A 27,383-nucleotide genomic window follows, 5' to 3' on the forward strand; every position below is an offset into this window, starting at 1 on the left:
CTTTGAAGTTAGAGTGCTTTTGCTACTACAAGCACCCAGAGGACAAATGTGCAAGAGTATATAACATCTAAATGGAGTTTATGGGAAAGTAGATTTGTACTAGGCATGAGGATGTGCTTTGGTGGTTTGTTTACAATAAAGAAAATACAAGAGCAAGAGGACAGTGTCTGTATAGAACAAAGTCGAATATGCGGTTTCTTAGAATGGGCATTGCCTTTGCCAAGCATAAGTTGTTTGAGGAAGCATGCCTAGATGTCCCAAGCTAGTAAGATAAGTGGGCAGATAAGCATAGATGGTGTAATATGTTTTGCATTGCCTCTGTATCTATTCTAGGTGGCATCATGAAGTCCTGTTCCTATAAGTCATTCTGTGAACGAGCACGGAGGGAAGGCTCACGCGCACCCGGAGTGAGCGTTCACTGCTGCTATTCAAATAACTGCAATGCCAAAGGCCTGGCTGCAAGAAACAGTCTCTCTACCGGTTACTTCTCTCTCCTTTTCTCTGCAGTCCTGTGGCACCTGCTTTTTAACCTGGAGTGACATTTTATCTGGCAAAAAGGATCTAAAGGGATCTGTTAAGCCCAAGCTTCAAGGCTATCTTTGAATGGGGGTGGGGGGAATGAAACACTCCTACAAAAATAGCACTTTCTGTCAGACTGGTGCTCTCCAGATGTTTTGGGCTTCTTTCTCCCATCAGCCTCATCCAGCATGGCTGATGTTCAGGAATGCTGGGTGCTGACGTTCAAAACATTTGGAAGCTATCAGATTAGAGAAGACTGCATTATATCCTCAAAATTGTGGAAGCTGGGGATGTTGGTGTAAGGGACTGGAAGAGTAAACATACTCATTGAAATTGATTTAGCTTATTCTATGTAAAGAATGCTATGGAGGGGTTTGGATGACCACCAAATAACACTGTACTGTTGATCCTTCAAAACCTGCAGTGATGATTCCCAGCAATGTTCACTGGAAGAAACCCTGGCTTAAGTGTAGAGAGTTAATCCCTGTTCAAACACAAAAACTCGTGCGTTGAATGAGGGCTGCATCAGCCTTGATGTTTCTTTCTTGGCTTATGCCCATCCTCTTATCTGTCTCTGTTGGCAAATAGCTCTCCCTACCCCTTATATCTGTCCAAACAGCAAATACAGTAGCCATGAGGAAGCCTGGATGGCTGCAGACAACCTAGTGGTCCAGGACCCTGCATAATCAGAGTCCCAGAATGCATGGTTGCCTTTGTGCATAAAGCTGTGCCCACAAGGGCTTCCTCCCTACAGCTCCTCACCGTGGATGTTGTAGGCCCAATGCTTTTTTTTGTAAAAAAAAAAAAAAAAAGTGCCGGAACTCATGTTGCCGCCAGCAGTAAGCACACACACCAATCCCAATCCGAGCAGCCAGGAGAGCTTCCAGAGAAGCTATCTCTCACTATCAGATAGCAGATAGCAGACACAATAGCAGCCTGCAGGCACTATGTTAATGATGTTTGCTGCTGATCTGCTCCGCCAAAATCACTTCGTAAAATCCATTGGAAAAAAGGTGGCGGATCGCCTTTCTGGTGCGTTCTATGACAAAAAAAAGCCCTGTGTAGGCCTGACATGAAGAGTGTCTGGGTAAGCCTAGTTGCCAAGGCCTCACATGACTCAAGCCCTAAGCATATTTTATGCATGGCATTTTATTCTGTGGCTACCCCAGCAAACTATACTAAACAATGCATAGCTGTCAACTGTACCTCAGTCACATGGCATGAAAACACTTGTAAGGCACGTCTGTGAAAATTTTAGTGATATCACTTGAAATTTGATTATGTGACATTGCAGCCCCAAGTTAGGCCATTATGGTGTCCCTGCAAACCAATGCGCCCCTGCACTTTCCTTGTAGCTATGTCCACCGAGACACATTTCTTCTCACAGATATTGGGCGGTGTTATTTTTTGTTCTTTTATTGGCTGCTGGGATTGCTTCAAAGCAAAATGAGAGCCTCTAGGTCATGGGTCCTCAACCTATGTTCCTGGGGCCAGATCTGGCTTGTCATGCCCATCTGGACGTTTGCTCACTCGGAGAAAACGATCTCAAAGCAAGCAAGTTGCTGCTTCATGCGCCCGCTTTGTGGCGTGTGCCCGCCCTACCTTGCCTCATCTCCCCTCACTGTGCGCCCCACACACGCCTCAGCATGCGCACCCCCACACGCCGGCCCCACCCCCACGCCGGCCCGCGCACACCAGCAGCACCACCTTTCTGGCCTGCGCCCAGCACCTGCACCTTTCAACTGGCCCCCTGGTGGAAAAGTTTGAGGAACCCTGCTCTAGGTGCTGCCCTCTTAATCCCATGAAAGCCTCTGGGCAGCATACTAGTCCTTTGTGACTAGCAATGCCCAGCCAGGGCAGCCATTTTATGACTAGAAGAGTTTCTCAAATTTCCAGATGTGCCCGCATAGCCTGAAGATTGCCTTCCCCTGATATAGCCCATCCCTTCCTGAACTGGTGCCCTCCAAATATGCTTGACTACAACTCCTTTATTCCCCAGTTAGCATGGCCATGGAGGATGCCAAACTGGGAGGCCAAGATAGGCTACCAGTATATAGCAGACAAAGAACGTTGCTAACAGGAGCTCTCTAATTTCTTGCTGGAAAGGAAAGAAAGAATGCAGTGATCCAAAAGAGACATCAGAGTTCAAGGATTGTCATATACCTTGGAACAATGCCTTGTAGCTTTGGTATTATTCTGCGTTCTTCACAGAACACTCCTCTGAATGTTGGCAATTCAATACTTTAGAATGACTTTGTGGCATTGGATGGATGTTAGTAAAAACTTCACTGAGAAAGAAGTACCATCTTTTCCCAGGATGGATCCCTAGGCTTGAAACGGCAAAGCAAGTTTCACCAGTGACCCAGTTTCTGATCAGCGGGCTTCTGAGGTGTCCATCCTATGGTCACTTACCTGGGTATAAAGTTTATTAAACTCACTGGCACATATTTCTATACAGACATGTTTAGGATCACTAATGACCCTCTTAAATTTATCTACGAGTAGCTTAGTTTGGGTAAGAGAATTAGTCCCAGTCTCCTAGTCAAATACAATTCAGTTAGGTATTCTGTTCATTCCATTTTCCTATGAAATAAGAATGTTAGCAAGTGGAGACAAGAACTGATGTGCAGCTTATATATGCATTTGTATACACGACAAAATTATCCCATTAATTTCACCCTCATCTTCCAAATAGTTTAAATTTGTGCAGAAGCCAGTTATTGATCCTCTCTATAATGTCTTGCATTATTTTAAATTTGCACAGTAAAGACTGTGATGATTTCATCAAAGTCAAACCAAAGTCAAACCAGAGGGCCACTTCATAATACTTTAACTGACATTACTATTCAGTTCAGAAGAGTGCAACTAATTTTTTCTGCAGAAAATACGTCAGAAATTCAGAAATTCAATAGGTGCTTTTTTCAGCACCTATTGCACAGGATAAAATTTCAGCACCTATTCATAGGATAAAATGCACTTAAAAACAGAAAGCATGAAGTGACCTTTGAAGTCAAGAATCAAATTCAAAAGTCAAATGCATTTCAGTAAATATCAATCAGCTTCAGTTCTACTTTTTTCGAACACTTAACTGAAATCAGTGACCCAAGTGTATGCATTTTTGTGTGCTGGATTCTATTAAGACATTTCCTCAGTCAGAGGGCTACTGAAATACATTGATATGCAGAACTATTTACCATAAACCTAGTGCAAAAGAGAGTGTGAGGGAACCATCAACCTGAGCCAACCATTCCACTATAGAACTAATGAGAACATTTATATTTGACTGTATTGGCAACAGAATTGGGCTTTAAGCCATTTTGAGAGTTCTGCTTGCAGCACAATTTCAGAATTAGAAGATTTCAGAAAACTGGAATTTCAGAATATCAGAATCCATTGACATCAGTGAGTCAAATTCTTGTGCAAGTATGACTAGGCTTGCAGCCTTCCTTACACTTCAACAGCTATTTTCTTTTTATTACCTATAGGTGCTATTGCCATATCAGGAAACAGCAGGTGCACAGTTCTTTGCAACTTATCAGCTTGATGCCATTAGCACTGGCTCAATCTGGCCTTTCTAACAATGGAATTCAGTAGACATGTGGAGCTCTAGTTTCATCAGCTAATCATTTTTGAAGGTCCATGAGTCTAAAAGATGAAGGATAGTGAAAACTGAATAAAATTGCTTAGCATGCCAGATACATAATGATGACGAAGTCCACCTGACTAAATTACTGCTCTTGCATGATGTTGGTTAAACTACTATGCCCGTATATAGAGAAAATCCAGTCTATCAGGAATATCTGTGAGTCCTTGACAGTACTGATAAAAAAATTACTCACTGGAGTTTGATCCTTGCACACAGTGGCATAATAGGTTCTCTTCTTTTCCTTTTATATTTCACCTGTGCACAGGATCAGAGCTCTGACTGAGTACTCTGGGTATATGTTTATCCTATAGTTACTTATCATTTATGCTGCTATTTGTTGGCTCCTCTGACCAGGTATTATATTGTACTATGCTTTTAGCATATGTGTGTGTGTGTGTGTATAGATATATATTACTTAAGTTGGAAATAAATGTACTCAGTATATGGTAATACCACAGCACTGTTTCTGAAGTAGAAATACTAATAATTTTATGGATGCAATCTAGAGCAAAGATGGGCTGGCTTCCTTGGAGAGGGGGTCCAAATTTTCACTGGTCAAACAAAGGAAGGTGCCATGGGCAGACATAGCCAGGTACCTGTCATGGGCCAACACACAAGCACAACTATGCCCAAAATAAGAATCCTGCTGGAACTGCTCCTCTTCTTCACCCTTACAGTCTACTTACCCTGGCCCAAGCAAAGGTGCTGGAGAGGGAGAGAGAGACAGAGAAGCACTAGATGGCGCCACTGGATGGCTAGAAAAGGGCTGCAGGGCTGCTAATAGCTCCAGGGTAGGCAAGCTCCAGTAAAAGTCAGAAGCAGTCCAAACTCTTATAGGCTGGACTTAGCTAGACAGCACGTCTGGGCTGTGGGGTGTTTTCTTATATTAACTTGTTTAGAAAGGCATGCAGAATGTTTCTGACAAGCAGTGTTAGCAGTTTGTGCTCTCTAGGATATTCTGCTCAAGAACCTGAGGAAAAATGCCACTGGCTCTGGGATTCAAGTCCTAAGGTGTCCATCTCTCCATTTTTTCTGGACAAGGCTGGACTGCAGAGGCTTTCATGGAAACTACCACCTAATTTGGAACAGGGGCCAGTATTAAGATTCAGATACGATGAGCCTCTATCAGATCCATGTATGAATTACTAAGCGAGGCTGTGTGAATCTGTCTATACCTGAGAGCTGGACCAGATTGTGAGCATATTTGGCCAAGGTGAGATTAAAGACTTTGGCCCAAGGTAAAAGACATTTTGGTGCTCTCTGTGCATTGCACAGATGGGCTTGTGGTAGCAGCAGTGTTGCTTGGGTCAGCAAGCATTATTTTAAATTCCTGAAGTAAACATTAGTCTTTGCTAAAATTAGTATTCGCTTATGTACAGACATTTCCCTTTAATAAACAACCTTGTTTAATCATCTCACTTCAAGCTGTTAGACATCATCAATTGTCTCCAATTTATGGTGACCCTATGAAGGAGTGACTCCAGATTGTCCTGTCCTTGACAGCCCTGCTCAGCTCTTGTAGACACAAAGCTGTGGCTTCCTCTATGGAATTAATCCCTCTCAGACTTGGTCTTCCTTCAGCTTTCCCTAGCATTAGCTTTGCTTCATCTCACATCTAACCCTGTTATAGATATGTACTACTAGAAGTTATTAAAGTATTCCATGGATACATGGAACAATCCAGGAGAGGGTGGAGGCATGGCACAGGTGATCTTCATCTCCCCATCTTCCTGCCCTGCAGATTTTGCCAGATGAGCTTTTTAGTAAGGGCACTTTTAAAAGGGAAGGAAGGAAGTAGCTCAGGATATCTATCATCCTGATCTCTGTGGTCACCTCCCCTTTCCTCTTCCTCTGAGGTAGCTTTTCTGGCCTCAGAGAACAGCCAGCTTGGTTCTTTCTGCTCCACCTGTGAAAGGAGAGGGGCAGCTCTCTGAACAACCCTATGGTCCCCTGACCAGGGATGCTTCCCCAAGCACCATAGGATTGCTGTCTAAGAGAAAACATTGGCAACTGAAAAGACTCAGCTTGTGAAGCATGGAGATACAGAGGCAGAAAGTTCCTTATCCCCTGAAATCAAAGCATTTGCTCAAAAAAGGCACCCAATAGGTGAGATTGCAAGGAGCAGTTTTCCAAAGGTTCTGGTGCTGCTGAGATGAAAGTTCCCCTCTGTAAGCTGTGCAGAGAGGGATGGCTGCAATCACATGAGCCTGGCCACCATGGTTTGTGGGTGGAGAGGAGCCAAAAAGTTGTGAAAGGATCTCTCCCACGCTCCTGGCAGAAATGCAGTTTAGAATTAAATTCATTCAGGCAGCCCTTAAATGGATCCTCCCTGACCTCCCAGGATGAAATGGCTCTGCTGGTTAAGTGAAGCAGAAGGGGCTAGAGAGAGGCTCTTCCTCTTGTGTACATCCCATCTGCCACTCCTGCTGCCTCTGCTGCTGCCCTCCTCCCCCTTGGCTGAGCGGGGAAGTCTGGGAGCACCATGACCAAATGAGGGGAGAATTCAGCTGCAGCCACTGGGCACCCTCTCCAGGGCCCTTCCCATGCAACTCATTAAGAAGGGTCAGGGTCAGGTCTTGTAGGCCTTCTGACCCAGAAAGGCTGTGCTTTTAAAGGGTCTGCTTTTGTTTTTTAAACATGTGTCCCAAATTTTGGAGGGGTGAGCCCTCCAGGAAGGGCCCCAACTTCTTTATTATAGGGGATGGGTGCATGCCAAAGCACTCGCCAACATGAAATGGAGTCTGCCAACCAGGGCTTCCTTGGTGATGCACAGCTTAGTGCAGCAGGAGTGAGCTGGACAGAAGAATTAGGAGCACAAAGTTTTGTCTTTTAAAAAAGTTCCTGGGGGCAGAGAAGTTGAGGGGAGGGTGCTGGACAGCCCGGCCAATGACTGGCACAACTGCTACATGTAGGACACCACCACCCAGGAAACCCTTCTCCGCGGGATGCCCCAGCTGGCTTCACAGCAGCATAGCCCTTCCCGTGCTCTCCAGAGACATTCCACAGCAGCCTTTGTGTCATCACAGAGCATCTGGAGACTCCCTCTATTCCAGCACTGGGAAGGCAGGTGTGGTGGTGCTGCATGGACACAGGAGCAGTGCAAAGACATCTTCAGTTTTTCTGAGTTGACAATGTCAGGCCACTGGCTTGTCTTTTCACAGAAGGCTGGATGCTGATGGTGAGTTCAAAGGACTTGGTTTGCGTCCGAATCCAGGCAGGAGTTCAAGCAGTCCATCTACAGCCTTATCCAATGCAGTTGCCATCAATATCCTGACCTGCATATTGGCACTCAGTTCTTTGTCTTCTTGTATCCAACTCCAAATCCCCAAATTATTTCACTCCTAATCTTCATAGAGATGCTGTTTGGTTTCAAATACATGCAAAGAAACAAACATGGCTGGGGAATATGAGGTACTCTGTAGAAAAATGCCAAGTGCACCTATTAAGTTTAGATACATTTCCTCAGTCCATGTGCTTATTTAATCATTGGCAAATTAATTCCCACTTTTCAATAAAACAGTCCTTGATTTGCTCTGTAATGGACCTTCAACTACAATGGATCTTTGCAACCAGCTGTAATAGTTTTTCCCTTTAAGATAATTCACATGTTCAGGACAATTAGGCAAGATGTGATAAACTATTAAGTTATGTATATGTGACCCTGCCAAAAGGCATCCTCAGTGCCACACTTTGTTTCAGAGAAACCTGAATTTGTCAGCTCCAAGTCAAATGCTTAGCCTTGCCTGGGTACCAAGTTATATTCCTTTGATTCAAACAACGAGTAAAAATGGTTGGCTCCACGGGGTTGAATATAAGGGGCTTTGGTCATTCAAAATGGTAAAAATAGATGCCTTGTTCTAGATTAGGGCTTGTGCATGCTAAGGGTACCTCCCCAAAACACAAATTTTCTGGATCAAGAACTGCAAATTTAAACTGGAAGAGCATTGGAAATGCAGATCTAAAGTGCAGGTCTTTTGCTCCAAATTCTAGTGCAACCAGTGTGGTGAAATTTTGTACAATAAGAACAGGAACAGAGCACTATATAACAAGAATAATTTCCTCCATTCAGAATAAAAATGGTATCCTTGGATGAATCTTCAAGGCAAGAATAAATAGCTAAAGACTTGTTTAACTTTCCAATTTACTAAAGGTCATATGCACACACACACACACAAATACCGTATTCTGCCTAGCAGCTCTACATGACTTTAGATCAGCCCCTTTCTCTTGTGCCCTTGAGATGTTCAATTCCCATCAGCCCCAGCCAGCATGGCCAATAGTCAGAAATTCTGGGAGCTGTACAGACTTCCATTTTAAACTTCTTGAGAGAGCTCTTTACAACAAGGGAACTTGTGGCCTTCTGAATGTTTTGGTCTGCAATTCCTGTCAGTCCCAGCTAGCACAGCCAATGATGGTCAGGATCTGTATGTCAGACTTCTGGAAGGCCACTAGTTGCCCGCTGCTGGCTGAGAACATGGAGTGCTGGACTCACAAGAGCTGCAATCCTAGTAAATTTATTTTTGTACAGGCTCCACTGAAATCAATGCAATGCATAGTGGTAGTTAATTCAAGCTCCATTCATTTCAATGTGATTTATATGTAACTGGTTTTAGTTTAAAAAGTTGCCCTTAAAACTTCTAGGATTTATCCATACACTGATATTTTTTATCAATGAATGTCTTTGTCCTTTCTCTATAAAGACCCCATGTTAATTTTGTTTCTTTTGGCTTTAGTCTTCAACATGCCATGCTAGTAACTGGCAGTCTTCCGATACACAATTGCTTTTGAACAGCATTTCTTGGCACATACATCCTCTAATTTTGATCCAGAAGTGAAGTTTCCATAGAGGTGCAATTGTGATGTCATAGTCAAAATAAGATGACTTAACAGTGACCTCAGTGTATGCAGACATCACTACTTATTTTTGCTGCAGAGGCCTAAAGTCACTGTTCTTTTTCTAGGACACAAGTGGAGGAGAGATGGGAAGATGCTTGTGAGCCTTCCTTCAGCATCTCTAACCTAATCCTCTCCAACTACATATTAGCTATAAGCTGGTGCACTACTTCTGAACGCCTTACTCTATGGCTTGCTACAAGCATCTCTGCACAAAAAAGCAGAGTTCCCTAGACACACTTCAGTTAACATCTTTTGTTCCAAAAACGTCTACATTTGAGAATAAACAGCACCTGTAAGTATGGGCTAATGCTTTCAGACATGTCTTTGGAATGGTCAAGTGGATGGAATAGGGCAAGGATGACCAACTTGTGGTCCTCCAATGATGTTAGACTGCAACTTGCATATTCTCTAGCCAACACAGCCAATGGTGAGGGATGATGGGAACTGGAGTCCAACAACATCTGGAGAGCCACAAGTTGCCCACTTTTCCTATAGGGAAAGATTGTCCTGCTAATAAATGTAACTCTGTGTTTCCTTCAGTGTTTTGTTGGTCTGTAGATGTTGCCAGTATTCCATGAGAGATGGAGGACATTTGTAAACAAAGTATAGTGGCAGCGAGTTCTCCATGTATGTAACATGGTACTGCTGTTCTGCTGGGCTCCGATTGCCCCTTACATGGATGCCTTTTGCATGCATTTATTATAAGACGCTACTAAGATAAACTGTGAGGTGGCTAAGAACAGGATGCAAAATTTTAGTTTATTTGTGTTTCTTTATGCACATGAAAGAAGAGAATTGGATTCCTCCTTGGGCAAAAAGAAGAAATTTGTGAAATTAAAAATGGTTTGCTTCCTGTTTTGATAATGATGAAGGTGATGATGATCAGTTTTTATATACTGCCGCACTCACATAGGCTCCGCATGGCTTATAAGAATTTAAATCCAACAAATCTATCAAATCAATATATTGCGCAACTGGTAGATGCTCTTGGGACAGTTTACTCTAGTAAAAAACAAAACAGTTACAGAATAACAACTGTAGCAATAAACACAACAATGGAAATCTTTAAATCTTAAAGTATAGGAATATTAAATAAGAGGACACCAGTCAAATTACTAATCAGATTGTTGGACTAAATGCTAAATGTCTGTTGGAAAAAGTTCTCTAGTTTTGCCTTAGTGCTCTTATCGGATATATGTAACATTGGTGGCATCTTGTTAAACTCCAGTTGTCTGCTGTCGGCTCCCTTTGTATCTCTGGGAGGACTTTCACCAAATGAGAAGCAGATAGCTAAGGTAAGTGTAAGGTAAGCTTTAGTTGACTATGGCATCAAAACCAGAATGAAACTGCTGAATTGTCTCATGGAATATTGGTTCCCACTTGAACCTAACTCGGCTCCGCAAGCCTATTCATGCTTTCCTAGGAGTAAGTCTCATTGACTGTAATAGGATTTAGTTCAGAGCAGGGATGCATAGGATTGCACTTTAGCTTATGGGAATTGGAGACTGAGTTGCATTTTTGCTATAGCTTCACAAAATCTGTACATCTCAGCCCACAATTAAATGGAAGAGTGGCAGATTGCTAGAGATCTGTAGTTCGTATTAAAACTTAATTGCCGCTTGCCTTTTGCCACCTTACCTCCCTGTTGCTCAAGCTGCTGGTCATTCAAAGATCTCCACTCCCACTGGCAGCTTGGATGGCTATTTGCACATCACCAAAAAAAGAGGAAACAGATCCCTCAAAGGAAATAGCATCAACATGCATAGCATCATATTGGCATATGCAAATCCCTAGGTATGCGTGCACATTTAGAAACAATATTTGTTATTGAAATAAAAGACGTTTTGCCACAGTGGGAAAGGTTGACTAGCTGCTCTGCAGGCCTGGTTGGTCTGTTGACCAGATGCTACTTGTGGGTAGGCACCCTCAGGGCCTCCGCTCTCCTGTTTGTAGTGTTTTTTGACTCACTCATGACTGTTTTGGTGTTCTTCAGATGATGGTCCTCCAGCTTTGCTTCTGTTTCTTCAGAATGGGGAAAATGAAATATTATTTCTGAAACCTCTGTTTCTCCCTGTGCATTTGTGCAGTTCTGCTACTGCACAGCTCTACCTAGAAGTTACTATAGCAGAAAAGGAGGAAAAGAAAAGCTCTTTTGTAGAGCTTAGATCGCAGTTCTGTGACAAAACTGGGAGCAGACACATTTATTAACAGCCTCATGTTTAATACTCCCTGAAACCTGGATTCTCTCCACCTGTCCTTGATAGAGTTGATATTTTCAGTATAAGCATCATAAACTTCCTGGGAGAAAATTATTTACGTGTTTGCTTTAAGGTTCTAGCACCTCTGAAGCCACGCTTCTTCCGCAAGCAAGCTGGGCTTACCAATCGCTGGCAATTTCCATTCAGCCCAGACTGTGATCTACTAGGGATTGCACAAGCTGCTAAGGCCAACCGAATTGGTTTCAATGAGACCCTAATGAGAATAATGTCAGGTATGGTGGTAATTGAAGGACTGAGTACTTTTTAAATGAAATGCCTCTTTTGAAGCTTCTGTTGGGTGACTGTGTAAGACTTTGGGCTTTATGGTAGGGCTCAATTTACTTGTACCACTGGCCACAAAATGGTGATCCAGAAAAGATAGTCCTCCAGTATACCATTCTCTTGAACTCTGGTTCTATCAAACTATAATACTGATTTTTGGAATGGGCTGATTGGAGCTACCAGCAATTCAAAACTATTCTCCTATTCTCTTCTGCATCTGGAAAATAACATTAAGTCTAGTTTGATGTCCTGTCCTGTCCCACAGCCAAAGCACTTTGGGTGGTTTACAGCGCTACACAAAAACAATAAAAATACTATAAAATCTAATCAAAGGAAAATTAATAATAGTTTTAAAAACATACACTAAAGAATGACCCTGTGAAAGAAAAACACTTGGGATAGGTATTCCTCCCAAGGCCCTGGGCAACCAAGAATTATCTTGGAGATAGCATCAGCATAAGGGGTTGCCTTAACCTTAAAGATGCCCCCACAATTTCTCTCTGACCTACAATTCCTTTTTTTTTTTAACTTGGAACCACAGTATCTGGCAAAATGCCTCTCCTGGCATATTATGTATGCATCTCCATACATATTAGGATATGCATCCAAGGGCCTTCTCCAAGTGCCTTCTCTGAGGGAAATCTAAAGAATGGCAGCCAGGGGGAGGGCCTTCTTAGTGGCAGCCCCCGTTATGCAACATTCCTTGGTGAGATCCATCTGGCACCAATGCTGACAACTTTCTGACACCAGGTTAAGGCTTTCCAAGCATTCGACAGCATATAACATTTTTACGAGGTCCTGAAATTTTTATTATTGATTGGGCAACCTTGTTTTATATTTCTCTGCATGCAAATACTTTCATGTCACTTTCTAGATTTAGGGGTTTTGCCTTGCAAACTGCCCAGAGAGTAGTGAACAAATGAATGCACACATATGTATGTAACGTACCAGATACGGTGGTGAACATGCACCGCAGCTCTTGTGGCAGCATCCAGGACTGATCCATTCAGACCGCAGCCCATGGTCCAGTATAATTTCAGACTTTTGACAGATTATTACAGCCACATTATTTCAAGAGTAAATGCAAGTGGAATGGTGAGGATGGAGGACCGACTTACTATTATATATAACATACAGGTCATGTTACAAATAAGTAAGATCTAGCCTGGACATGATCAAAGGTTCAAGTGAATATAAAGATGGTACCAGCACAACTGAATGAATTAACTCAGTACTGTCTGGAGAAACCAGAATATGCAACCTATAGTTATTACTGATCCTATCAAACACTGTCAGAAGGGGAAAGGATTATATGGGGGAAAATGCTATAAAGCTAAAGCTGCAATCTCTGCCTTCTTTCTTAAGCCCCTCTGAACTCAACTGGGATAAATATTTAGGAAGTCTGAAAGCCAGTGCATGAAAATAAATTCATGCCCTTTTTCAGCCTGCTCCCAGAAGCTATTATTTTCTTCATTTAAAGCTGTCATATATATTTCTCTGGAATTTTCCCTGCTCAGTCACAATAGTTCTATTTAGTTGAAGAAATGAATTCATGAGCACAGCCTGTGCAAGGCGCATTCTTGCCTGAACCGAAGTGCAAGGTAACCCTTACAAAAGTACCAGTGGCTGTGCTGTTCTAGTCTGCTTTTAGCTACAGATCAGATTTTTCTCTAAGTAAAGCTGAAAATGTCAAATAATCCTATTTGTGGAACTTTTGTAACAGATTTTGCAACTCTGAACATATACTCAGTTTGCTTTCATTTATTAACAATAGACATCAATTGGTATTTATTTATCACAGAGGAAAATACTAAATGAGCTTGTCTGTATGTGTGTTTGTGAGTATGTTTAACCCTCCAGCAGACACACCCATGTCCCTGAAGGAAGAACAAGAGGCCTGGAAGGCAAATGCAGAATTTCGAAAAGACTCTTATGTACACACTTTTTCAGCTATACAGCCAAAACAGAAATCTGGACCCAGGTAACAGACAGATGTCCACATACATGAACATTCTTCATATCACTTCCAAAGGGAAATATACCTTACAGTAGTTGACTATATAGTCACGCAGTACAAAAACATCTCAGGATTATTGGTAGGGGTAAGACAAGAATTCCAAGAGCCGAATAGTCTGGACACTTGATTTTTGATAGTACCAGCCTTATGTAACCATATGCCATATGAAATTTTCTTCCCACTTGGTTAGACTACTTGTCCTTTTGGCCCAGCACTTCTATCCTGACTGACACCAGCAATTTTACACCTCTTTTAGGCCTTAACAATTACTAGAGAGAGATGGCAGGGACTGAAACTGGGACTCTTGGCATAGAAAGAAGGACATACATTTCTTCAAATGTGCAGCATATTCATTTCTGTACAATGTGTATTTCCTAGGATCTGCAGTTTAATTTCCCATAGGTACTCACCTTGTCTGCTACACAGACAGCAGAGTATTTTTCAGTTGCGTCTTGTTGTCCCATTTATTCAGCTCCACAGTAAACAGTGACTTAGTTGTAGGGAACAGGAGAAGGTATAGGATTGCATCGCACTGTGCTTTTGAATCATGCGGCTTTAAGCCCAGTCACCTGGTCCAGCCATGACATCTCTCTTCAGATTCAAGGATACATAAGAAAAACAAAACCACCAGATACACAGTTTATTGAATACAGTGATGTGATATGGTGGAAGATTACAAACAAGCCAAAGAAAGTTTACAACCTCCTTATGCTGTGTTGGTTCCCTAAATAGGCCAGGGGATATTCTTGTGGGCCTCCAAAGCTGCTTGGGTAAGTGGCACATCAGTTCCGCTCCTCAAGCCAAGAACAGAATATCTTGCCATGGATTTTATAAATGTTCCTTCAATACACAAAGGCTCTGACCCACCTTCCTGGGAGATAAGGTGGGCTGAAGTTGCTTCAGTATAGCAAACAGTTTTGTTCTCATAACAGCAGCAGCCCTTATCTACAGAATGACTGGGGAAAGCAGCTCCAAAGGAATTATGCCTGAAGCTCTTCCTAACAAGCTGAAGGCTATAAGGCTTTGGCATGGCTTCAAGAAACTATCCTAGCTTTTGGACACTGAAAAAGTTCTCTATACTATCTGTTGAACATTAGTAACCTCACTATTCTTCTGGGAGAGCCCATCTAATACCCAGGTTAACATGATTTCTAATATTTGTGCTATTTCTAAAGATTTTGAAATGAAATGAGTTGCAGTTGCACTGAAAGGTATTCAGAAAGTTGGGCTACTGTATGAAATTCATGATGGATATCAAAGTGTTCTTGAAAAACAAAACAAAGATCTGGAGTTTCTAATTTGTTCACATAAATAGCAAGTATAACTGGGGAATCCAGATGCCCAGCACTTTTCAATTTACAGTCCCAATCAGGTGAGGGACAGGAAGGAAGCAAAAAGCTTATGCTATATTATTTCACTCAGATTAAACTAGAACAAGTTGTATTGCCAGCACTTTGTAATCACAGATGTAGCCATTTTATATGTACAGACAGAGAACAATTCTAGATATACTTAAATGTTGGTTCCTTCCCCCTCTTTCTTCATTGAGGATTTTCTCCCACCATGGAATCCCACATGAGATGCTTTTTTCTTACACGCAGAAGATTACCGAAGGCATGGATCCAGGTGGGTAGGGCTACTTGAGATGCACAGGCTGCTATGAGCTGCCTCTCACCTCTACAGAAACAACTCGAACTTATACATGCCTTTTCTCTCTCTCCAGATGTCATATTGGACTGCTTGGGCTTCCAATGGGAGCTTCATCGCATGTACTTCTTTAAATCCCAGGTCCTCTCACAGCTTCTTGCTAAGGCTGTATGGGACAGTGACTTAGACATTGCAGAAAGGAAAGCTAAAGGCAAAAAAGGTATTACAAGACATTCCAAAATCCATGTTTGTGTATTTATATATGCACTGAAAACATATATGTTACATGTGTTAATCCAGCATCACATATTTTATCTAGTGGATACACAAAATGGGTTACAACCAAATATTAATAGTAATGTTTTGCACCCACTGCCACTGGTGGTATGACCCACTGCTGTGGCAAGATAAAAGTTCACAGCCATAGTTTGCTCAAATTTGTGGTATAGGGCAAAAATTAGTCCTTGAAACTTGGGTCAGCAATTGATTGGGAAAGAAGTTGGGGAATGACATATCTTTTGGTGGTTGCTATTTCCACGCCTTCAGGCCCAGAATGACCTCGGTACAAATTCATGCCAGAGCATTTGGCAAAAGCATGAAGGAAGCTGCAAAAAATTGACAGCCCCTTCCTGACAGGCCATCAGGGGATTTTTTAATTTTTGTGGTGGGGGGGGCAATAAGGGGATTTTATTTATTCCCCATCTCTATTAAAACTGCCAGCAGGCTTCCATATATGCTACATTGTTTATAGTTTGTCTAACGTCATACACCCTCAAACAAACTTAGTTTGTTCCCAATACTTTTGGCAGGAATCAGATGTTATAAACAGCGTCTGCTAGCTGGCTCGAAAGATAAAGAACAGAGCATATGGAATGAAAGAATGCCTAAAGTGACCATTGCCTTGGAGATCAGTGATCCAGATGTCACTCGATTTGGTGAGATCTCTTGTTAGGGTACCCACACTGTCTTTTTCTATTGAACATGGCTGGGGTACCATGTGGCATTTCAGAGGTTGTTGGATTGCCATTCCCATCCCTGACAATTACCTTTGCTTGCCTGGGCTGATGCGTATTTGATTCAGCAACACCTGGAGAGCCACAGGCTCCCTGGATAGCTATAAGACCCAGATATTAAGAAATGTCTAAGTGCATGAAACCATTCTGGGGGAGTTCCTCCACTCTGAGTAGGGTTTTCTGTGGGAGGCGTTTGCCATACACTCGCCATTCCCTACTCACAGCTGTTTATGTGTTCTTAAGATGACACGGTGACCCTCCAGCTTCACTTCTGTGTCCCTCCAGCTCTTTCCATGAGTTCAGAACAGCCTCTGCAGGGTCTGTTTCCTTTGGAGGAACAAGGCCAGCTCTGTCATTAGACTGAGCCAGGCAACTGCATCAGGAGACATCTTCTGGGGCCTGTCACAGAAAGGTCCTGGTGGTTCCTCCTAAGCCCATGAGCATTCTTTTCTGTTGGAGGACCAGGCAACTTGCGCCACATGACCTGTACTGAAGCCTCAGGAGTGCTGGTGGATGTTATCCCATTACTAGCACTGAAATAACATTCAGCTGGCAGCCCAGTGAGCTTTTGCAGGTGGAATTGGGGAGGGGCGCCAATTGGCCCTGTAGGGGGAACGTGTAAAACATGTAAAAAAATGTTTTTGCATGACTCTGCTATTCTGTAGCATGATCTGCTTTTTTATGATGGGAATGTAGTGACATGAAGCAGCAAGCATACCAGCAATGCTAGTTCCATAGTATAGCACTATGCTGTAATGTCAAGGTAATGATACTATCCTTCTGCTGTGGGAAAATTGTGATCAGGGGAAGGGGGAATCATCATCCAACAGGGCAAACCTTACAGAGAATTCATTTTCAAGGCTTGTACGGTTTTATTTATTCATGCATTTATTTGCATATGTTGTTGATGTGAAGCTTTTGCTATTGCACTGAAGAACCTATACAGTTCTGAACTAGAAGTGAATGAAGATGATGTTCTGGGGATTCTGGCTACTGCAGAGGTGTTGCAGTTTCCTAGCCTTTTCCAGAAGTAAGTAGACATCATACCATTTGGCTTCAGAAGTAGGGACTGGGCAGTGGAATGGTGAAAGATCCTGGCCTTTCTTCCTTTATATGACTTAGCTGTGCAGAATATCAGCTTTTGTCACCCAAAATATTGTGCATCTCAAAGTGGTGCTTGGAAACACACATAGGTACGCATCAATATAAGCGGCACACGTTTATTGATTGTAGTCATCTAGAAAAGCTATGCTGGCTAGCAATACTGGGAGCTGTGTGTGTGGGGCGGGGGTGCTTAAACTTGTACAATATTGCTCCCTAAACACCAGTTAGAATTTAGACTACAGGCAAATGCGTAGAGCCAGACGGCTGACCATTATTAGTAGTCCTGGTGATGTAATGATTATTGGCACCTTCCTGGAGTCCAGCTTCTAGGTCAACTGTATTATTGCTTATTCGCAAAAAGTTCTGTATTTCTTGGCACAACTCCTCTGAATGAGACATTACTACACTGTGAGAATGGTAAAAATATTCCCTCTGTCACCCATCAGAAGCCCCAGTTGACACCCTTAGGCTGCCAAGAGACATGGAATGAATCATCCGGTTTGTTATTTTACTGGAATACTCTCTTGTATTTTTAAAACTACCTTTAAACAAAACAAAACAAAACAAAACAAAACAAAACAAAACAAGCTCTGACCAGGGTTGACACACTAGTTTTTCTTGTCCAAGTCAATTTTATCTCAGAAGCTGTAGAAGTAAACATATTTTTAAAGGAACAGGCATACTTCCCTTTCATATCATTATAGAAGTATGTACATAATTTGAGCATAATAGATTTGCAGGTTCTAGTTCTGCCAGATTTTACAGTTATACAAACAGCATTTCATGGCTGTTCACACTTTTATATGTTTTCATTTTTATTTGCTTTCCCCAGTATAAAGGTACACAATGGTTTACTGTAGAAAAGAGTTGCTTTACTTGTCTGTTTTAGAATTTGAAATACATTCCTGTTTTCTCTCTTCAGAGACTGGGCAAGGCAAACTTATACAATTGGAAGGGTGTGATATGGATTTAAAATCAGACAGGACTGTGTGTATTTCTTTTCCATGGTGATATGTAACAGCCAGAGGTAATGGTGCTAGGTGCAGAAATCAATATCCAGAGAGAGCTCGTAATGTTTCTCTCTCTTTAAGGAAAGTTGCCACATGTAATGAGACGTCACCATAGATTAATTTTCCTACAGATCTTCTCATTGAGGCACTTGGGTGCCTTTTTGAAAAATCAAGCCAATGCAGCACATGGCAGCTGGTCCTTACACATGAACCTACCCAGATTTGTGGGGTTGTAGCAAAGCCACCTGCAACTCTAAAATAAGCTATGGGCCCACTCTGGTTGGGCTCCTGTATAGCAAGAAGCTGCAACTTGAATTCCCAAAATGGCCAACAGCACCACAAAAGACCCTCTGTGGGGAAACTTATCCATGAAAGTTTCTTGTTATCTGCAAACTAGATCTCTTAAGTCTGTAAGGAAGGACTTCAAATTGTGCACCTGATGTACCTGAGGACAATTTAAGGCCAAATTAGATGAGATGGGAGGGGATCTCTCACTGGATCCTCTTTAAAAAACAGTTAAAAGCAAGCTTAGGGGAAGATGGAACTTGCCTGATACTTGCCTTGGAGGGAAATTCCCACACGCACACATTTCTGGGCAAGTAGGCACCAAGTGAGCTTTTAATTAGAAAAGGACATGGAGGAATGGCTTACTTCTGCCTCCTGCCATGTTTCTGCTCTGTACTCCTCTCCCACTATTCAGTTTTTTTAAAAAATGCAGAGAAAAGAGCTTGAGTCCAGATTTCCCACTGGGTCGGCTTTGATCCAAAATAGTCATTATGTAAATCAAGTCATGGGTTTCAACTCCAAAATGCAAGCTTGCTGTTAACAGGTCCTTTTCTCTCGGTGAACATCGAGCAGAGATGATGAGGGGTTAAATTTTCCCTCAGGTCTACTTTGGCCTACAGAGGCGCTTAGAGTAGGCCTTCCTCTCATATGCAAAGTCCCTTGCTTGAAGTGATTTACAAACCCTGCAATCAAATACAAATAGTGTGAGGGATTTAAAAGGCCAATTCCTTGTAATGTTCCTCTGGCAGTGATTCTGGGGAGGAACTGCTGTGGATTCAGCTGTCCTGTATGTGGAGGTGGGGGGAACAGAGCTCAGGTGTCCCAGCTGCTGCAGTGCCGTTGGCTCTGGAGACAGCTTGGCCCAGGCAGTTGGTTGGTGCTGCTTGTGCTTCCCTTTTGATGCCTCTCTACCACCCACTCTCCACACAAAGTCTCATGTACAGCTTGCCTTATTTCCTCCAGGTGTGTGCAGGTCATGAGAAGCAGCATTTGCCCAGCCAATGTCTGTAGCTATTATTCTGCAGGCTGCAAGGTGAGTTGCAAACTCAGTGGATGTTTAAAGATCCCTGTTACTTGTGAGTAGTCAATGTGCTTATATTGTTTTTGGAACCTGTTTCATCAGCGGGCATTTTCAGTGTTTGTGTCCAGTGAAGGTTGTTAGACCTCTGTGCAGCTGGGATGTTTCTCTGAAGTGAGCCAGCATCTCCATTTCCTCGATCTTCCCTCTTTGCCGGCCTGATTGCCCTTTAAGGAGTATTCAGTCCACTTGCTCCATGTATTCCGTTATTTGCTTTTCGGGGCCAGGCCAAGACCTTTTTATTTAAACGTTATTTTAATTGTTAATTTTATTTATTGATTTTAACACTTTTGCCAGGATGTCTCCAATATTTTATGTAATTGTATCGTTTATATTTATTTATGGTTTGGAAGCTGCCCCGAGGCTTATGCAAATGGGGCGGCATATAAGTTCTCCAAATAAATAAATATTCAGTGAAGGGGTGTGTGTGTGTGTGGGAGAGGATTGCACCCTCTAGGAATGCTCACTGAGCATGCTCAGCTAGACCCCTGGTGACTGCCTGATCAGCGTTCATGTGAAAGGGGCCTTCGCACATGCATGCAGTCTGGGGCATGGCCAGCAGGCATGCTGGCCTCAGAGGATTTGCAGGAAATGTTCCCACTGTGCATTCATTGGACTCATGAGCAGTGGTTGTTATCTGAACACTCCTTTCATGGTTCAAGAAGCTAGTTCATGGCAGTAGTTCTTAACGAAATGGCTCTTTCCCCAGGGTTGAAGATGGCAGTCTCCTGCATAATGGTGACAGCAGAGCTGCTCTTCCTACTAACTAACAAAGCTTTATTTTCTTGTGACTTGCAGCTAAATGTGTGGCTTTGTTGCAGTGGCAGTGGTGTCGTGGAGCCTGGGCTTGCAGCACCAATGCTCTTTGATTGGCAGGGACACTGACCTCATCTGCCACTCCTTGCACAGTTTCCTCTAAACTTAGCAGCAGTCTTCACAGAAGATTAATTTCTCAGCAACACTAGATTGTTCTTTGTTGCAATGTAGAGTATTTGCAGTGGCTTGGTCTTGAATTGGACAATCAACTCTTATTAGCATTACAAAGGACCAGTCTTAGCAGATGAACCCTAAAAATGGGTTATTGATACTGATCTGAATAACTGCCTGTAACGTTGGACTCTTCTTGGGGGCATGGCTGTAGGGACTGCTGTGAGGATGAGTTCTGCAGTTCAAAACTGATCACTACTCCACTGTACCATACAGAGGAGATCCTGGGTTTGTTGCTACCATCTGTAGCCTCGGCTCCCATATGAGTGTATCTGTAAGACACATGCATTGCTTGCATCCACATTTTGCATCTATGGGGTACAATTGAACTTTAACTGTATTTTAATGAAAGATCAGTGCATTTTGCTATAAGATTTGTGAAATTCCAGTTTCTGCCACAAGATGACCCCAATGTTCAGAGTTTGATATTGTATCCCCCCCCCCCCCCCGAAAACAGTACAAGCAGCCCTCCTTGATCACCGACTGCGAAAGATGGATAGAAGTGAACCTTGTTGCACAGCTTGGCTCTCAGATTCACCTGCGGAAGCTGCCACTAGAATTACTGCAGAAAGTGCTCAAATCCTCAAGGTTAGATTCATGTGCATTGACATTTTATCAATAAGGATAGGAAGCATTTGTAACACCCCCCCCCCCCACATCCTGTGTATACCTTTGGTGAATATCTGTCTTAAATAGGTAATACTAGTTGTTCAGTAGAAGGTTGTAAACACCCTGCCTCTCACTAATAATCTTTTGCTGTTTCAAGGAAACCCACAGTTAAATATGGGAAGTGTTGTCCCGTACTAAGCAAACTGAAAGGAAGGAGAAAACCGGGATTTGATGTACTGTTAGAAAATTGAGATTTGGGGTTGAGGCATTGAAGCAATGGTGAAAGTGTGCAGAAGGGGAAAGGTACAGAATAGCTGCAATACATGGAGTTCCGTGTTGGAAAAAAAAATCCTTCAAGGTTATTATAGAAAGCCACTTTTTCACCCAACCTAAGAATCCAAAAAAATTAATTGTGCTTTTTTTTTTCTTTTCATGCTTCTAGATAGGGTCTGAAGGAAGAATGTACATTGTCTCTATGGCAAGATAAGTTTCAAATGCATATTTTCTTACCATAAAGTAGGGAGTAGAGTAACTGCTAGTCAGTTATCCATTGGTGCCAACAATTACCTATTTCCTATGCAATGAAAATGGCCAAGTACTTAAAAGCATAATTGTGCAAACACATACCTTTGTACCACCACTGCCTGAAGTTCCAGAGAAAGCATAGGATCAAGGAACGCTCCCAAGCTATGGAACTTCATGGGAAGTACAACCCTTTCCAGAAGAGATGGAATTGTAATCCCTGAGCTAGGCTTTCTCCCGGCCAACAATCCCTTTGTCTTATCTGGGTTTAGCCTCCACTTCTTCACCCTCATCCAGCCCATCATCAAACCCAGGCAAGGTTCAAGGGCTTCAATTGTTTCTTTAGTGTTAGGTGAAAAACAGCAATAGAGCTGGATCTCCTATGCATATTGGGGTCGCCTCACTCCAAATTTCAAATGGCCTCTACTAGCAGCCTTATGTACATATTAAACAAGATGGGGAAAATGTACACCCTTGTGGGACACCAGAGCTAATGCAAGAATTGAGGGGGGGGGGTTAAGCATAAAGTTCCTAGCCCAGGGAAAACTGACAAAAATTACTTACCTGTATTAGCATTCCATGTAGCAAGGTCTGCTTTGGAGACCACACTGGAAGCTTCCTTGTGTAAATGCTTTGTGCTTGGCCATCATCACAGTTAATATCTGCCATTAGCCTTAATCTTACTGACATCAGTGTAATGAAGCTAGTTGCAATTAACTTTCCCGTCTGGTTTCCGTGGGACTTACATAAGCACACTCAATTTTTCTGGACAAGGCCATACTTTTATCACACAGGACAGGAGACAAGCAGTTATATGGAGCACTCAGTCCACCCAGCCTCTGCACTATGACAGCTCTGATCCTCTTATAGCTGCACCAGTTGCCACTCATGTCTTGGAGTTGTTTCTCATCATCAAGAGTTAAAACCTATAAAAGAGAGCTGGAATTGTCATTGATACTGTACTGTTATTTATTGCATTAATAGATGCATATCCCATCCATCAAATTAAAAAAAGAAGATGGTAGCTTATACATGTTTCAAGCTAAAATAATACAATAAATGCAAACACTACAAAAAGAAAAATAAAACATTTTATTTATTTAAAACTTTTGTATGCCATCACCACATGCTTCGGCATCTCGGGACGGTTTACAATATTTATATGCCGCCTACTCTACCTACAGCATCTCTAGGCGGCTCACACTGCTAAAATGCAACAATCTAAAGGAAAAATCCTGGGAAAACATCCCTCTCTTCCCAATGAGAGTATAAGCATGTAGGAGTCAGTCAAGCCTCCCAGGGAAAAGCATTCACAGGCAGAGTGCTACCATCAAAAGGGCTCTCCTTCTGGTCACCAGCCAGCTGGAGCAGCCAGTGAAGGACAATCAATCAGGGCCAGCCCTTCTATGAAGCAAGATGAGGCCTATGCATCAAGGCAGGGCAGGTGGAACAATAAATTGCATCCCTCCAGCCTCAGAAGTAGCCCCAGGTGGGCCCACTGCCACAGCCCTGCCACCTTCAGCAGGTGTTCTGGACAGTCCATTTGCTGCATGTGAGGGAGTGGCCAGAGAGGCTTTCTGGAGCTGCTGCTGCTTTTGTCACATGGAGGCATGAAGAGCTGAATAACTGGGGGAAGGAGATTAGGGGGTGTCATAAGAGTTCCATGTCCATTCCTTCTCGCTGTATGTGATGAGGCAAACAAAGGCAGATGTTAGCAGCAAAGGTAAGGCGGTTGGATGTGGCAGAAGCAATGGTAAGGTGCGTGTGATACAGTAGAGCTGGCAAGAAAGCATATACTGGGCTCTTCCATGATGATCTTAGTCCCTTCCCTGTAGATCAGCACTGCAACAATTTGTGTTTGTGCTCACCACAGCTGAAATGTCATGGATGAACCATGGTTGAGCCACCACTATGCAAGTTTGAATCCAACCATTCTTCACATTTATGCTGGTTGGCTCTCTCATTTCTTAGTTCCAGGCCACCGTCTTTAGATGAGGAATGTGGAGTGTGTGGTCCTCCAGGTGCTGTTGGATTCTAATTCCCATCCAGCCCAGTCAGCCTAGCTCATGGTTGCATGGCCAGAACATCTGGAGGGCCACATGTTCCCCATCCCTGCTATGCACCAAAGGAAGATGCCGTGTTTTTAAATAAGAATTCACATCAAGCCAGTTTTTTAGATCTATAACGTGTAGCTGAGGCTGGAATTGTGCTTTCAGAACTCATTCAAGTGTTCTAAAGTCTCATGGACCACCCAGATAGCTTTGAGTATTAGGCAATATAGACATGAAATTATTAGAAGTAGTAATACATAAAATGAACACATAAAATGAACACATTTTTTATTATTACATTACATTTCTGTACCATCCATAACCAAAGTTCTCTGGGCAGTTCACAACATTTTAAGTCACCCATCCAGTCACCCATTCAGCCTGGTCTAACCCTGATTAGTTTCCAAGATTAAGGAGGCTCTTCAGGCTCTATCTTCAGGCTATATGGAAGCTATAAATCTTTTACTGGGGATAGGCTGTAGTTCAAAGTTAGAGCACATGATTTGCATGCAGGAAGCCCCAGGCTGGATCCTTGCTGACATCCATTATAAATATGATATTGATACAGGGATAGCACAGCTCAAGACCTTGGTTGGGCACTGAAGTGGCCCTGAGAAAGTTTTGTGTCCTAGTTGAGCTAGTTTAGACACAGAAAACCTGATTTAGAGGCCAGATTCTTACTCTCGTCACCTGTCATATGTAAAGAAACTTGTTTCACTCAAGTTAAGTAAGACTTTCCCTGTAATTAGCTTGTTGTCTCAACAAGTTCACTAGGGTACTGGTTTTTATCAGGGAGTAATTGCACTGGCTAGAACAGAGTGCAGTAGTTGTCAGGTCAATATTAACTTTCATTTGAGAAAAACAATTTGTGCACTGGCAAAATCCAAAAAGAAATCAACTGCTAAATCCTATGCCCAACATCAATCAACGTATTCTTTGTCTCCTAAACACTTTTTCTCTGGACCAAGGTCACATCTGAAAAGTCACACTTGCAAAAATAAAAATAATATTATGCATATGGAGCTTATTATGTGTTTTAAAGAAAAATAGCTGTCTCCAAAGCTTAGGTTCAGGAGCTTTCCAGCTGGACCTTTTCAATTCATGTCTTGGGTATGAAATAGTTAATGTTTTTATGCATCTAGATGAAATAAGTGGAGGAGGTCTGTTCCAACACAAAACTCTTGCTTTGCATTTCACTTTTAAACATTTAATTTGAAATAATGCATTTGTATTATTGTTACAAGTATCCAGGGTAGGGGGAATTAGTTTTAATGATCATGTAGAAGAGGAAGAATATAGTGCATACATTTATCTAATATTTTTCCTTAAATCTCCGTAAATCTCAAAGCACTTCATATACATGGGGCTGATTCACACAAACATCCCACTGTGCTGCATGTGTTCACCTATTTTGAATATTCCAACTGCAGCCATAGTTGTCATGTTGCCATGTGAACCCAGGCAGCAGGAGTTGTGCAAGGTTTAAACAACCCTTACATAACCCTAGGCCAAGGGCCATGTGAGGGCTGTATATCAACTGTATTTGTAGATAAAAGAAACCAAAGCTTGAATATTCAAAACCAGTGGTAGGCAGTGACTATGTGAACTAGATTATTTTCTTGATGTAAGAGATGCTGAGCTGATACTCAGATGGCTGATATTACAGGCTATGATATTTTGGTGGAGCAAATGCTTCCTTTCCAACTCTTAGCCACCATGCTATATCAGCTACATCAGTGTACATCCATTTTAAATATTGATTCGACTCACTAGACCTTCGGGTTGAAATGATATTTTAAAATAAGATCTTATTAATACCATTAGTACCATGCAAACCTATCCATGTATACCCAGAAATAAATCCCTTTGACTTCAGTAGAACTTAATCTCACCAAGTACATTTGTATTTGCAGCCGGAATCATGCAGTTCTAAGTTATTGTTGGCTGCTCAAAAATGGACTGATTATATAGACCCAAGGCAATAGATTTATCTCACTTATTAAGAAAAATCCTAATAATTGCTTTCTTAGATGGGAACTTACGAAGTTTCTTCACACCATCTCAGACTGAAGATGAAACTTGATGTGACCCTAACAATGCAATCTGAATCATATTTAAAAACATAGAAACAGAATAAGTCAGAAGGGACCTCCCAGGCTAGTCTGACTGCTGGCTCCAGCCGGCTCTGCTCATGTAATCCCCAACATGTGGTTACAGCACTGAATCCGATTGTGGAAACATCATATGGAACAACCATATAGAAGAAATAAAATAATGGCAGACATTTTCAAAGAGGAACTCTTTGAGGAAGAGCCTGCAATATTTGAAAGTGAAGTGAAAGCTGCTCTAAAAGCACTTGGAAGGAACAAAGCACCTGGAGTAGACAGGATACCAGTAGAACTATTCTGAGCTGCAGAGAGTGAATTGGCCCTAATTCTAAGAAGAATATGTCAACAATAAGAAAACAAAACAATGGGTTACAGATCAGAGGTATTCAATATACATTCCAAACCCCAAGAAAGGGGATGCAACAACTACAGAACCATTGTGCTAATTTCCCAAGCAAGCAAAGTGATGCTCAGGGTGTTGCAATGAAGAATTTTAACCTACCCAAAGCATGAAATGTCTTTTTCAAGCTGCATTACAAAAATGAAGAGGCACTTGTGATTGTATTGCAAATATATGTCGGCTGCTGGAGCACACCAAATAATTACAGAAGGTGATCAGTCTGTGCTTTATAGACTACAGCAAGGCCTTTGACTGTGTGTACCATGAGAAGCTGTGGGTGGTTCTGAAAGAAATGGCTGTGCTTCAGCACTTGTTTGTCTGGTATCATGGATAAAAAGCTGCTATTAGGGCACAATATGGCGAAACAGGCTGATTTTGTATAGACAAAGGTCTCAGACAAGGATGTGTTTTATTCCTCTATCTGTTCAATCTGTCCATGGAACATATCCCGAGGAAAGTTGGATAAAGTTCAGAGGAAGTAGTGCAAATTGTCAGAAGATAATAAAATATTTAATATATGCAGATAATATGATGTTACTGGCAGAAAACAATGATGAATTGAAATGATGCCTGTGAAAGTGAAAGAAGAAAAGGCAAAAGCAGGGCTGCAACTGAACATTAAGAAAACAAAAATCATAGCTACAGAATTACACAATGTTCATTCCAACAATGAAGAAATTGAAATTGTGAAAAATTTTGCATACCCTGGCTCAATCATCTCTTAAAGAAGAGTGCAGCCAAGAAATCTGAAGAAGACTGAGACTTGGAAGGACAGCAATGAAGGAACTAAAAAGATGATTATGTGTAAAGACATCTCACTGGCGATCAAGACCAAGATAATTCACACTGTTGTATTCCTGTACAGCTTTCATACTCCTGCCCTTACCTTTGTTTGGGTGTGAATGCTGGACAATGAAGAAAGCTAACAGGAAGAAAATTGATGGATTCCCA

The 27,383-nt window shown here is 42.2% G+C and overlaps 1 protein-coding gene across 1 annotated transcript in view; it reads left to right on the plus strand.

Moving 5' to 3' along the window:
* The first annotated feature begins 9,246 nt into the window (after window positions 1-9,246).
* BTBD16 (BTB domain containing 16) overlaps window positions 9,247-27,383 on the plus strand; it is a 45,400-nt gene continuing 27,263 nt past the window's right edge. The window contains exons 1-10 of the mRNA XM_044450560.1: window positions 9,247-9,353; window positions 10,290-10,356; window positions 11,393-11,552; window positions 13,462-13,582; window positions 15,168-15,244; window positions 15,342-15,485; window positions 16,075-16,200; window positions 17,194-17,308; window positions 19,641-19,710; window positions 21,200-21,330. Of these exons, the coding sequence (XP_044306495.1) occupies window positions 9,247-9,353; window positions 10,290-10,356; window positions 11,393-11,552; window positions 13,462-13,582; window positions 15,168-15,244; window positions 15,342-15,485; window positions 16,075-16,200; window positions 17,194-17,308; window positions 19,641-19,710; window positions 21,200-21,330 (1,118 nt within the window). The remainder of the gene's footprint in view (window positions 9,354-10,289; window positions 10,357-11,392; window positions 11,553-13,461; window positions 13,583-15,167; window positions 15,245-15,341; window positions 15,486-16,074; window positions 16,201-17,193; window positions 17,309-19,640; window positions 19,711-21,199; window positions 21,331-27,383) is intronic.

The sequence above is a fragment of the Varanus komodoensis genome, unplaced genomic scaffold (genome assembly GCF_004798865.1).
Source record: "Varanus komodoensis strain SLA01 unplaced genomic scaffold, ASM479886v1 scaffold1, whole genome shotgun sequence".
Taxonomy (NCBI): Eukaryota; Metazoa; Chordata; class Lepidosauria; order Squamata; family Varanidae; genus Varanus; species Varanus komodoensis.